This window comes from Aulostomus chinensis, chromosome 20 (genome assembly GCF_037954235.1).
Source record: "Aulostomus chinensis isolate RoL2024-O1b breed Wild chromosome 20, RoL_Achi_v1.0, whole genome shotgun sequence".
NCBI lineage: Eukaryota > Metazoa > Chordata > Actinopteri > Syngnathiformes > Aulostomidae > Aulostomus > Aulostomus chinensis.
The window spans coordinates 778,652-791,586 of NC_141339.1; the positions used below are offsets into that span (position 1 = coordinate 778,652).

The 12,935-nt window shown below is 46.4% G+C and overlaps 1 protein-coding gene across 2 annotated transcripts in view; it reads right to left on the reverse strand.

Moving 5' to 3' along the window:
* Positions 1-12,935, reverse strand: part of tshr (thyroid stimulating hormone receptor) — a 32,340-nt gene that overhangs the window by 2,767 nt on the left and 16,638 nt on the right. Inside the window, exons 4-9 of one of the 2 annotated variants that reach the window (XM_086190288.1) lie at positions 12,516-12,590; positions 12,161-12,235; positions 11,933-12,010; positions 5,292-5,360; positions 4,834-4,911; positions 555-743 (exon numbers count right to left, since the gene is read on the reverse strand). In XM_086190288.1, coding sequence (XP_086046414.1) covers positions 555-743; positions 4,834-4,911; positions 5,292-5,360; positions 11,933-12,010; positions 12,161-12,235; positions 12,516-12,590 — 564 coding nt within the window. The remainder of the gene's footprint in view (positions 1-554; positions 744-4,833; positions 4,912-5,291; positions 5,361-11,932; positions 12,011-12,160; positions 12,236-12,515; positions 12,591-12,935) is intronic. The other variant, XM_086190289.1, reaches the window with a different exon arrangement.

Below are 12,935 nucleotides of genomic sequence, written 5' to 3' on the forward strand. Positions count from 1 at the left end.
CATCCTTCCATCCATCCCTCCGTCCATCATTTATCCATCCATCCGTCCATCCATCCCACCATCCATCCCTCCATCATCCATCCATCATCCCTCCATGTTCCCCCTCTCCTCCTGTTGAGGGTGGTGGGGGTGGAGCCTATCCCAGCAGCCTTCCCCCTGGACAGGTCACCAGTCCATGGCAGGGCCAACACAGAGAGACAGACAACCATTGGCTCTCCCAGCCACGCCTACGGTCAATTTAGAGTCTGGATTAACCTGGTCCCTCTTGATGTCTTTGGACTGTGGAGGAAGCTGGAGTACCAGAGAGAACCCAGCAGGAACAGGGAGAACATGGAGACTCACCCAGAAAGACCCCGTGCTGCAGCCGGGGCTCCACCCACAACCCTCTTGCTGGGGGCCACAGGGAGGACCTCTGCTCCACCGGGCCACCCACTCATTAAATTGTTCCAGGTAAACACATCCAAGAGCCGATTCAACCCCCACTGCGATCCTGTGGTGGACGGTCCAGATACACAGAACATATACAGGGCCAAGACTGGAGGAGTGAAGCTCACCCTCGTTTCTTTTTGAGGTTTTTGAAGCCGCAGCAGTGGCTAGGATAGGTGAGGTTGGCGATGGTCAGGTGCTTGAATGTTTTGATGGGGGGTAGTTTCTTCAGGGCCAAGGCATCGCGAGCCTTCAGCTCCCTTAGAGAGTCCATACCTGTGGCCGGGAGTGAGGTGATCCCCGTCAACGAGACATCTCTGGAAGAGGGACGGGGGGAAAGTCATTACATTGATCCATCAACAGAATTCTGGTCTTGGTAATGTGTTGAAGCATCGTCCCATTAGTTTTTGGCTATGTGGACTGTGGCTGGCATCTGGCAGACTGGGCACATGCATCATTTTGCTCCTTGACTGGTTCACAAAACCAGTGAACTAACTGACAGTTGGTGGGCTACAGTGCTGCCACCACATAGCATCATGAGAAGCAACCACGTGGTCTCAGACAGACATGATGAGAGCCGATGGATTACACGACACCACCCATCTGTTTCCTAGAATCGGCTCCTCGCTCCTTTAACCAATTACATGTGGTATTTCTGTGCTCGCTGTCTTGCTAAAGTCAGCTCAGTCTCATGAAGACAAGCGAGAAATCGACAATTTCACCAACATCCTGTGTGACCCTGCTATCAGAGGAACAGGCACCCTGCTCCTCACCCGGTGTTGGGCCACGTTTCCCCTCAATCATTGTATCTACTGGTTAATTTGATTAAATGGAGGACAAACACAGCTCAGTGGTTGTTGTAGACCCATTTGCTCCCTCACTCTTCCTCTCATGGGGCAGATTGAGAAAGGAAAAAGCAGCAGGGCCTGAGAGTGTTGGTCGGATTTTGTCATTGCCAGATGTTTAGCTCATGATCTCATGGAGGTGACCTCACTCAGGACATTGTTCCTCCGAAGACCTGCACACCAACCGTATTTATCGAACCAGACGCTTCACAGCTAAAACTGAGCATAACAGCAACCAGATGCCGCGCTGGAGGGGGGCAATAAGCACCCAGGACACCTCAAAAGTGGGCGCTGCCTTGAAAAAGTTAACGGCAAAACAGGGAAGACCCGTCGGATGTTTCTCCTGCACATGTTAGCGTCAGGTTTCCTTGTCAGAGGCAGCTGTGCGTGGTCCTGGACTCCCCTGCACTTCACCAGTCACTTAAAAAATAACTTCAAATGATTTTTATGTCAAACAAAACATTCAATCTGCATTTTTTTGCAATTTTAGTAACCAGAAAAGCCCCAAAAGATAAAGATATTGTTCATGTGTTTTGTTGTCACATAAATGGAGTCCAGCAAGTGATGGCAGCTGTCTCGCTCACTCTGCTGCACAACCAGTTGTTATTGTTCTTGTTATTATTGTTGATTGTTGTCATATTATTAAGTTATTGTTATTATTGTTGATTACTGTTATATAATTGTTATTATTGTTATATAATTGTTATTGTTGTTGATTACTGTTATATTATTATGTTCTTGTTATTATTGTTGATTATTGTCATATTATTAAGTTATTGTTATTATTGTTGATTACTGTTATATAATTGTTATTATTGTTATATAATTGTTATTATTGTTGATTACTGTCATATTATTATGTTCTTGTTATTATTGTTGATTATTGTCATATTATTATGTTCTTGTTATTATTGTTGATTATTGTCATATTATTATTATGTTCTTGTTATTATTGTTGATTATTGTTATATTATTATTATGTTCTTGTTATTATTGTTGATTATTGTTATATTATTATTATGTTCTTGTTATTATTGTTGATTATTGTTATATTATTATGTTATTGTTATTGTTGTTGATTACTGTTATATTATTGTTATTATTGTTATATAATTGTTATTATTGTTGATTATTGTCATATTATTATGTTCTTGTTATTATTGTTGATTATTGTCATATTATTATGTTCTTGTTATTATTGTTGATTATTGTTATATTATTATTATGTTCTTGTTATTGTTGTTGATTATTGTTATATTATTATGTTCTTGTTATTATTGTTGATTATTGTTATATTATTATTATGTTCTTGTTATTGTTGTTGATTATTGTTATATTATTATTATGTTCTTGTTATTGTTGTTGATTATTGTTATATTATTATTATGTTCTTGTTATTATTGTTGATTATTGTTATATTATTATTATGTTCTTGTTATTGTTGTTGATTATTGTTATATTATTATTATGTTCTTGTTATTGTTGTTGATTATTGTTATATTATTATTATGTTCTTGTTATTATTGTTGATTATTGTTATATTATTATTATGTTCTTGTTATTGTTGTTGATTATTGTTATATTATTATTATGTTCTTGTTATTGTTGTTGATTATTGTTATATTATTATTATGTTCTTGTTATTATTGTTGATTATTGTCATATTATTATGTTATTATTATTGTTGATTACTGTTATATTATTATATTATTATTAATGTTGATTACTGTTATATTATTATGTTATTATTATTGTTGATTACTGTTATATTATTATGTTATTATTATTGTTGATTACTGTTATATTATTATGTTCTTGTTATTATTGTTGATTACTGTTATATTATTATGTTCTTGTTATTATTGTTGATTACTGTTATATTATTATGTTCTTGTTATTATTGTTGATTACTGTTATATTATTATGTTATTATTATTGTTGATTACTGTTATATTATTATGTTCTTGTTATTATTGTTGATTACTGTTATATTATTATGTTATTATTATTGTTGATTACTGTTATATTATTATGTTCTTGTTATTATTGTTGATTACTGTTATATTATTATGTTATTATTATTGTTGATTACTGTTATATTATTATGTTCTTGTTATTATTGTTGATTACTGTTATATTATTATGTTCTTGTTATTATTGTTGATTACTGTTATATTATTATGTTATTATTATTGTTGATTACTGTTATATTATTATGTTATTATTATTGTTGTTGATCATTGTCATGCACTGGTCAGGTCTGAGATTTTAAAGGCCAATTCCTCCAAATGCCTGTTCCCATCCTCTGAGCCGACCACACCGCCCTCAAACACCAAGCCAGTTTTAAAAAGAGCAGTTTTTCGAGCTGAAAGCTAAATAGAATTAGTTTGAAGAGTCAAGGACATGGACCCTGAACAAGTTTTGGTGAAAAAGAACATTCGAACGGAAAATGCCTTTCTGTGGGCGGCCATCTGCACGTATTCATTCTGAAGGTTTATAAAGGCTTTATGGACATAAAACTTCCAGACTACATCTTGAAAACAATATCATCATCAATATTATCATCATTATTGTTATAATTATGATCATTTTTGCTTTTACTTTTTGATGAAGAGAAATATGCAAACAAAGAAGATGAAACACAAAACCTATCATAATAAGATAAGAATTTAAAATGCTGAGAGAAAACATGCAGGTGGTAAGATTGAGTTCATGGAAGTGATCTACATATGATGGAATCACACGTTTGAACCGTACGCAACCTGTGACCTGTGAAATAATAAATATCTCTTCTATGTAATCCAACTTCCTGAATCAGGTCGATGCTGCTGTGTTACCGCATCACTTGATGCGCAGCTACAAGTCAGATGACTCTATGATTGCCTCACTACAGGTGAGCCGTAGTGGGAGGAGTCAAGCAAACGTGGAATTACCGTTTGAGAAATCTATTCAGGTAAAAGTCAAAGAGTGCCTGGTAACTAAATGACTCAAATCACAAGTTACTTTTCATCTTCATAGTCATCAACATGTGCAACTTAAAAACCGCACCTGTAGGCGCGTGGTGATGTCAGCGAGGTTTGACTTGACTTGAGCAGGGAAGCAGAGCTGCTGGCGTTTGAACCGCAGACGCATGCGCACCTGGTCGCTAGCCGTCAGGGAACCGCCCCTCTGACCCGGGGCAGCCAGGCCCAGTTCATAAACATCGCTCTCTCTCTCTCTCTCTCTCACCCACACACACGTCTAAACCTCCCAGCTCATGAACTTGAACGCGTTTAATGACTCATGATTCTCACTTTCCATTTGTCAAAGCTTTTCATGAAATTTTCACCATCACTTTCAAGTGGCCGCTGGTTGCGACCACCGACTCTGTGAGGGCGTAACTCAATCCAGGCACATTCCCGAAATGTCAGACTTTCTCTTTATCGTGGATATTCTTAATTTAATATGAAGGTAAAAACAGAGGAACTGGTTCAAAACCATTTAAAGGTTCGACTTTGGGATGATTTAAAAGTGTCACATGTGAGCCAAAGAAAGTCACTGCATTGATCTGTCAGGTACCTACAGGAGCATGGGTCCGCTGACGGCGCCGGCGAACGCTCTGTCATCCATCTTGGTCAAGTACTTGTTCCTGTGCAGGTCACTGGGCAGGAAGACACACATTTAAGGGCCTTAAGAGGAAAGTTCAGATTTCATTTATATTTCCTCAGCACTCGTCTCTGCCTGCTGCTGTTTACTTGACCCCCCCCCCCCTCCCACGCACACACACACACACACACACACACACACACACACACACACACACAACTCCTGATCCTCCATATTTTAAGCTCATATGAAGACAGGAAGATTTGTTTTGGAGGAATTTTTGAGAGCCCAATGTTTGAGAATGAGCAGGATCGCTCTGCATCGCAGCTCGGCATCGTCTGACAGTTGGAGAAGAATCCCTGACTCATGCCTGTCAGCAGGGACACACATTCCCTGGACTTCCCAGCACATGGAACACAGCAGGTGCTTACGTACACTTGATCCAGTTTGGTCCCATTGAAGGCGTGATGGTGGATTTCTCTGAAGCCGTTCCCATACATCATCCTGGAGGAAGAAGAACCATCAAGAACCCAAATCACTGAGTTGGAACGTGTGCGTCTGACCGACTCCAGGCTCGCATTCATGGACTGAGCAGTTCCACCCATCACTGTACAACACAGATCTGTGTCTGAAACCCCTGGTCCTCACTCCAAACCACTGACTGTGTGTGTGTGTGTGTGTGTGTGTGTGTGTGTGTGTGTGTGTGTGTGTGTGTGTGTGAGAGACAGAGTGCAGCGTGGGGACATGGTTTGACAGTGATGGCGTGGGTTGGGGATTAGGGATCTATATGACTTCTTTCCTGCAGATTGTAAAACACTCATGTTTGCATTCTGGAATCTATTCCTTAAGCATGGAAAATCATGTTTGACCAGCCGGCTGAGAGCTTTCTCAGCAGTTCTGGGTAGCTGGTGACCCTGAGGTCCCTGCTCCATGTTTCTAACCAGCCAGTGCCTTGAGGTGTTGACAGGATGTGAAGGGCGAGACGTCACAGTCCCTCGTTCCTGCGAGCAGCAGGTCAGGAACAGATCGGCTGACGAGCGTTGCATCAGCGCCGCTGTTCTTTGTGTCTCATGAAAATTATTTCATCATTTTGACAGGATCACGCTCAACCAGGATGGCGAACATACTAACGATCATTCCTCCAAAACACAGCGCTGGACAGAGAGTGGGAGACGGATCCATAAGCCCGATGCAGGGGTGGCAGGGAGACGTCCCTGGCACTGCCCCACCACCCTGAGATGCTGGATGAAAGGCGCACTAAGTCCTGTTGGTGTCAGCGTGATTTCTTTTCTGACTCAAATCGTGGGCGTCACCCCTTCTTCCACAAGCTGCCTGCCCCCTGAATGCACCATGAAAAAGTTCGGTCTCTGAAGACGACACAGAGCTCACAAACACAGAGAACACGTAAACCTAAGAAACCAGGTTCCAGCCAATCACAGACAAGATGGTTGGCGATGGGGGGGGGTGGGGGTGGGGGGTTAGTGTATGCATTGGGGAAAAAGCAGAGTTGACGGAGTAGCGTAGTAGCAAGCTGCTAGATAGCTGGACGGCGTCTAACAACTCAGCGTATACACTTTGGGAAACAGCTGAGACACGACCAAAGAAAAGATGCTAATCACTCATAACCTCATAAAACAATCATAAATATATCAGCAGTAACTCATAACCTCATAAAACAATCATAAATATATCAGCAGTAACTCATAGCCTCATAAAACAATCATAAATATATCAGCAGTAACTCATAGCCTCATAAAACAATCATAAATATATCAGCAGTAACTCATAACCTCATAAAACAATCATAAATATATCAGCAGTAACTCATAACCTCATAAAACAATCATAAATATATCAGCAGTAACTCATGTCATCAGGATGTTGTATAAATACTTAGAATATAAATTTACTCAGAACATCTCAGCGACGTTAGCGTAGCGCAGCTCCACTGTCCATGTCCATGTGTGTCCATGACATTTACAGAAAAACGGGGGAGTGGGGGGTGGGGGTTATGATGATGAACGCCGAGAAAGTGACGTCAGGCAGCAGCGCTGAGTGAAGGGTGACCGACCCTGCAGTGGGCCCACCGGCTCCATCGGAGACGCAACAGGCAGGAACACTTACCTGTGCTCCCACCTGTACTGAGTTCATGCGAGCCTGCTGCTGTGTAAGCGTTTGGCCCAAAGAGCTGCTGTGCCCAGCATAGCATGTAGCCCCCATCCTGTACCGACCAGTTACAAGTCAGGTGACCTTGTTAGCTCAGCACAGGGAAGACCCGCCCTCTGATAGGCCCACACTCGCTTCCTTTGTTGGTTCAGTTCATGTTGCTAAGCAACAGCATTGAGCTGATCAGTGAATCTGTTAGTGTGCCTACCTGTGTGTGTGTGTATGTGTGTATGTGCCTGTGTGTGTGTGTGTGTGCCTGAGTATGCCTGTGTGTGTGTGTGCCTGAGTATGCCTGTGTGTGTGTGTGTGTATGTGCCTGTGTGTATGTGCCAGTGTGTGTGTGTGTGCCTGCGTGTATGTGCCTGTGTGTGTGTGTGCCTGAGTATGCCTGTGTGTGTGTGCCTGTGTGTGCCTGAGTATGCCTGTGTGTGTGTGTGTGCCTGTGTGTGCGTGAGTATGCCTGTGTGTGCCTGAGTATGCCTGTGTGTGTGTGTGCGTGAGTATGCCTGTGTGTGTGTGTGCCTGTGTGTGCCTGAGTATGCCTGTGTGTGCCTGAGTATGCCTGTGTGTGCCTGAGTATGCCTGTGTGTGTGTGTGCCTGTGTGTGCCTGAGTATGCCTGTGTGTGTGTGAGTATGCCTGTGTGTGCCTGAGTATGCCTGTGTGTGCGTGAGTATGCCTGTGTGTGCCTGAGTATGCCTGTGTGTGTGTGTGCCTGTGTGTGCCTGAGTATGCCTGTGTGTGCGTGAGTATGCCTGTGTGTGCCTGAGTATGCCTGTGTGTGTGTGTGCCTGTGTGTGCCTGAGTATGCCTGTGTGTGTGTGTGTGCCTGTGTGTGCCTGAGTATGCCTGTGTGTGCGTGAGTATGCCTGTGTGTGTGTATGTGCCTGTGTGTGTATGTGCCAGTGTGTGTGTGTGCCTGCGTGTATGTGCCTGTGTGTGTGTGTGTGCCTGTGTGTATGTGCCAGTGTGTGTGTGTGCCTGCGTGTATGTGCCTGTGTGTGTGTGTGTGCCTGTGTGTGTGTGTGCCTGTGTGTATGTGCCTGTGTGTGTGTGCCTGAGTATGCCTGTGTGTGTGCCTGAGTATGCCTGTGTGTGCGTGTATGTGCCAGTGTGTGTGTGTGTGCCTGTGTGTGTGTGTGCCTGTGTGTATGTGCCTGTGTGTGTGTGCCTGTGTGTGTGTGCCTGAGTATGCCTGTGTGTGTGCCTGAGTATGCCTGTGTGTGCGTGTATGTGCCTGTGTGTGTGTGTGTGTGCCTGAGTATGCCTGTGTGTGTATATGCCTGTGTGTGTATGTGCCTGTGTGTGTATGTGCCAGTGTGTGCGTGTGCCTGCGTGTATGTGCCTGTGTGTGTGTGTGTGTGCCTGTGTGTATGTGCCAGTGTGTGTATGTGCCTGTGTGTTTGTGCCTGTGTGTATGTGCCTGTGTGTGTGTGCCTGAGTATGCCTGTGTGTGTGTGTATGTGTCTGTGTGTGTGTGTGCCTGAGTGTGTGCCTGAGTGTGTGCCTGTGTGTGCCTGAGTATGCCTGTGTGTGTATGTGCCAGTGTGTGTGTGTCTGTGCCAGTGTGTGCCTGAGTGTGTGTGTGTGTGCCTGAGTATGCCTGTGTGTGTATGTGCCTGTGTGTGTGTGTCTGTGCCAGTGTGTGCCTGAGTGTGAGTGTGTGTGCCTGAGTATGCCTGTGTGTGCCTGAGTATGCCTGTGTGTGTGTATGTATGTGCCTGTGTGTGCGTGTATGTGCGTGTATGTGCCTGTGTGTGTGTGTGTGTGCCTGTGTGTGTGCCTGAGTATGCCTGTGTGTGCGTGTATGTGCCTGTGTGTGTGTGTGTGTGTGCCTGTGTGTGTGCCTGAGTATGCCTGTGTGTGCGTGTATGTGCCTGTGTGTGCCTGAGTATGCCTGTGTGTGCGTGTGTGCCTGTGTGTGCGTGTATGTGCCTGTGTGTGTGTGTGCCTGAGTATGCCTGTGTGTGTATGTGCCAGTGTGTGTGTGTGCCTGCGTGTATGTGCCTGTGTGTGTGTGCCTGTGTGTGTATGTGCCTGTGTGTGTGTGCCTGGGTGTTTGTGTGTGTGCCTGTGTGTATGTGGCTGTGTGTGTGTGCCTGTGTGTGTGTGTGCCTGTGTGTGTGTGTGCCTGTGTGTGTGTATATGTGCCTGTGTGTGTGTGTGTGTGCCTGAGTATGCCTGTGTGTGTGTATGTGCCTGTGTGTGTGTGTCTGTGCCAGTGTGTGCCTGAGTGTGTGTGTGTGTGCCTGAGTATGCCTGTGTGTGCCTGAGTATGCCTGTGTGTGTGTATGTATGTGCCTGTGTGTGCGTGTATGTGCCTGTGTGTGTGTGTGTGTGTGTGCCTGTGTGTGTGCCTGAGTATGCCTGTGTGTGCGTGTATGTGCCTGTGTGTGTGTGTGTGTGCCTGTGTGTGTGCCTGAGTATGCCTGTGTGTGCGTGTGTGCCTGTGTGTGCGTGTATGTGCCTGTGTGTGTGTGTGTGCCTGAGTATGCCTGTGTGTGTATGTGCCTGTGTGTGTATGTGCCTGTGTGTGTATGTGCCAGTGTGTGTGTGTGCCTGCGTGTATGTGCCTGTGTGTGTGTGTGTGTGCCTGTGTGTATGTGCCAGTGTGTGTATGTGCCTGTGTGTGTGTGCCTGTGTGTGTATGTGCCTGTGTGTGTGTGCCTGAGTATGCCTGTGTGCGTGTATGTGCCTGTGTGTGCCTGAGTATGCCTGTGTGTGTGTGTATGTGCCTGTGTGTGTGTGTGCCTGAGTGTGTGCCTGAGTGTGTGTGTGTGTGCCTGAGTATGCCTGTGTGTGTATGTGCCAGTGTGTGTGTCTGTGCCAGTGTGTGCCTGAGTGTGTGTGTGTGTGCCTGAGTATGCCTGTGTGTGTGTATGTGCCTGTGTGTGTGTGTCTGTGCCAGTGTGTGCCTGAGTGTGTGTGTGTGTGCCTGAGTATGCCTGTGTGTGCCTGAGTATGCCTGTGTGTGTGTATGTATGTGCCTGTGTGTGCATGTATGTGCCTGTGTGTGTGTGTGTGTGCCTGAGTATGCCTGTGTGTGCGTGTATGTGCCTGTGTGTGTGTGTGTGTGCCTGTGTGTGTGCCTGAGTATGCCTGTGTGTGCGTGTATGTGCCTGTGTGTGCCTGAGTATGCCTGTGTGTGCGTGTGTGCCTGTGTGTGCGTGTATGTGCCTGTGTGTGTGTGTGCCTGAGTATGCCTGTGTGTGTATGTGCCAGTGTGTGTGTGTGCCTGCGTGTATGTGCCTGTGTGTGTGTGCCTGTGTGTGTATGTGCCTGTGTGTGTGTGCCTGTGTGTTTGTGTGTGTGCCTGTGTGTATGTGGCTGTGTGTGTGTGCCTGTGTGTGTGTGTGCCTGTGTGTGTGCCTGTGTGTGTGTATATGTGCCTGTGTGTGTGTGTGTCTGAGTATGCCTGTGTGTGTGTATGTGCCTGTGTGTGTGTGTCTGTGCCAGTGTGTGCCTGAGTGTGTGTGTGTGTGCCTGAGTATGCCTGTGTGTGCCTGAGTATGCCTGTGTGTGTGTATGTATGTGCCTGTGTGTACGTGTATGTGCCTGTGTGTGTGTGTGTGTGCCTGTGTGTGTGCCTGAGTATGCCTGTGTGTGCGTGTATGTGCCTGTGTGTGCCTGAGTATGCCTGTGTGTGCGTGTGTGCCTGTGTGTGCGTGTATGTGCCTGTGTGTGTGTGTGCCTGAGTATGCCTGTGTGTGTATGTGCCAGTGTGTGTGTGTGCCTGCGTGTATGTGCCTGTGTGTGTGTGCCTGTGTGTGTATGTGCCTGTGTGTGTGTGCCTGTGTGTTTGTGTGTGTGCCTGTGTGTATGTGGCTGTGTGTGTGTGCCTGTGTGTGTGTGTGCCTGTGTGTGTGCCTGTGTGTGTGTGTGCCTGTGTGTGTATATGTGCCTGTGTGTCTGTGTGTGTATGTGCCTGAGTATGCCTGTGTGTGTGTGCCTGTGTGTGCCTGAGTATGCCTGTGTGTGTGTGCCTGTGTGTGTGTCTGTGTGTGTATGTGCCTGTGTGTGTGTGTGCCTGAGTATGCCTGCGTGTGCGTGTATGTGCCTGTGTGTGTATGTGCCTGTCTGTGTGTGTGTGTGTGCCTGAGTATGCCTGTGTGCGTGTCTGTGTGTGTGTGCCTGAGTATGCCTGTGTGTGTGTGCCTGTGTGTGCCTGAGTATGCCTGTGTGTGTGTATGTGCCTGTGTGTGCCTGAGTATGCCTGTGTGTATGTGCCTGTGTGTGTGTGTGCCTGTGTGTGTGTGTGCCTGTGTGTGCCTGAGTATGCCTGTGTGTGTGTATGTGCCTGTGTGTGTGTGTGTGTGTGCCTGTGTGTGCCTGAGTATGCCTGTGTGTGTATGTGCCTGTGTGTGTGTGTGCCTTTGTGTGCCTGAGTATGCCTGTGTGTGTATGTGCCTGTGTGTGTGTATGTGCCTGTGTGTGTGTGTGCCTGTGTGTGCCTGAGTATGCCTGTGTGTGTATGTGCCTGTGTGTGTGTATGTGCCTGTGTGTGTGTGTGCCTGAGTATGCCTGTGTGTGCGTGCCTGTGTGTGCCTGAGTATGCCTGTGTGTGTGTGTGTATGTGCCTGTGTGTGCGTGCCTGTGTGTGCCTGAGTATGCCTGTGTGTGTGTGTATGTGCCTGTGTGTGCGTGTATGTGCCTGTGTATGTGCCTGTGTGTGTGTGCCTGAGTATGCCTGTGTGTGTGTGTGTGCCTGCGTGTGTGTGTGTGTGCCTGTGTGTGTGTGCCTGTGTATGCCTGTGTGTGTGTGTGTGCCTGTGTGTGTGTGCCTGTGTATGCCTGTTTGTGTGTGCCTGTGTATGCCTGTTTGTGTGTGTGCCTGTGTGTGTGTGCCTGTGTATGCCTGTGTGTGTGTGTGTGTGTGTGTGTGTGTGTGTGTGTGTGTGTGTGTGTGCTCACACTGTAAGCACATCGCTGGTGATGCCCTGGAATGCGTTTGCTGGGATCTCAGTGATGAATGGATGATCGACGATTTCCCTGCAATGGAGCAGAGAGGCAGTGAGGTGGCGCTGGTACCGACCCAGGCTGCAAACGTGACAGATGACGATGACGATGACGATGACGATGACGAGTCTTCTTCTGTTATGGAAGAATGCGGTGATGACAAACCAGGTTACAGCAACTTACAGTATGAAGTTCATGTCGTTGGAGGCGATGTTGCTCAGGTCTGGGAAGAAGGTCAGGCCTGTGTTGAAGATCCCCCTGACGGCACAAAGACAGGTCCCGTGAAGAAACCAGCCTGATGCTGAGCCTCCGGCTGGAAACACGAGTCATTTCCCAAAGGACAAGAACTGGTAGGGTTTATAAATGTGTGAAACGTTGGACTGAGCGTAAAATGAGGAGAAAGTCAGACGAAGCCTGGCAGCCACGATCCTGGGAGCGCCACTGGACGCCAGCATGTTCAGTGAGTGTTTGGGTCGCCGCGGCCTCGACAACCTGCAGGATCAGAGTGAGGTCATGGAAGGAAATCACAAGTACTCACAAATATTTGAGGTTTGGGAGATTCTTGAAAGCTTCTGGGTCGATGTAGGTGAGACTCTTCGTGTTCCGAACCTCTCTGAGGGAACAACAAGAACATAGTTAGAAACTCACATTCAATACAGGAGCCTGAGGAAGAAGTGTGTGTGTGTGTGTGTGTGTGTGTGTGGTCTTCAAACCTGCTGACAGGGAAGAAGAAGGTGCATGTGAGTGTGAAGGGAAACTCGTGCTGACGTCCAATCAGTGTTTCATGAGTGTTTTCTCTGAGGTGCTTGGCTGGACTAGAGCTGTGTGGTGGGTTCTGGCCCATCTTCACACACCTGGCAGATGCCACACCTCCAAGCACCCACCCATTCCCTCACACACACCCACACACACACACACACACACACACACACACACAAGCGCGGCGCCCTATGACTAA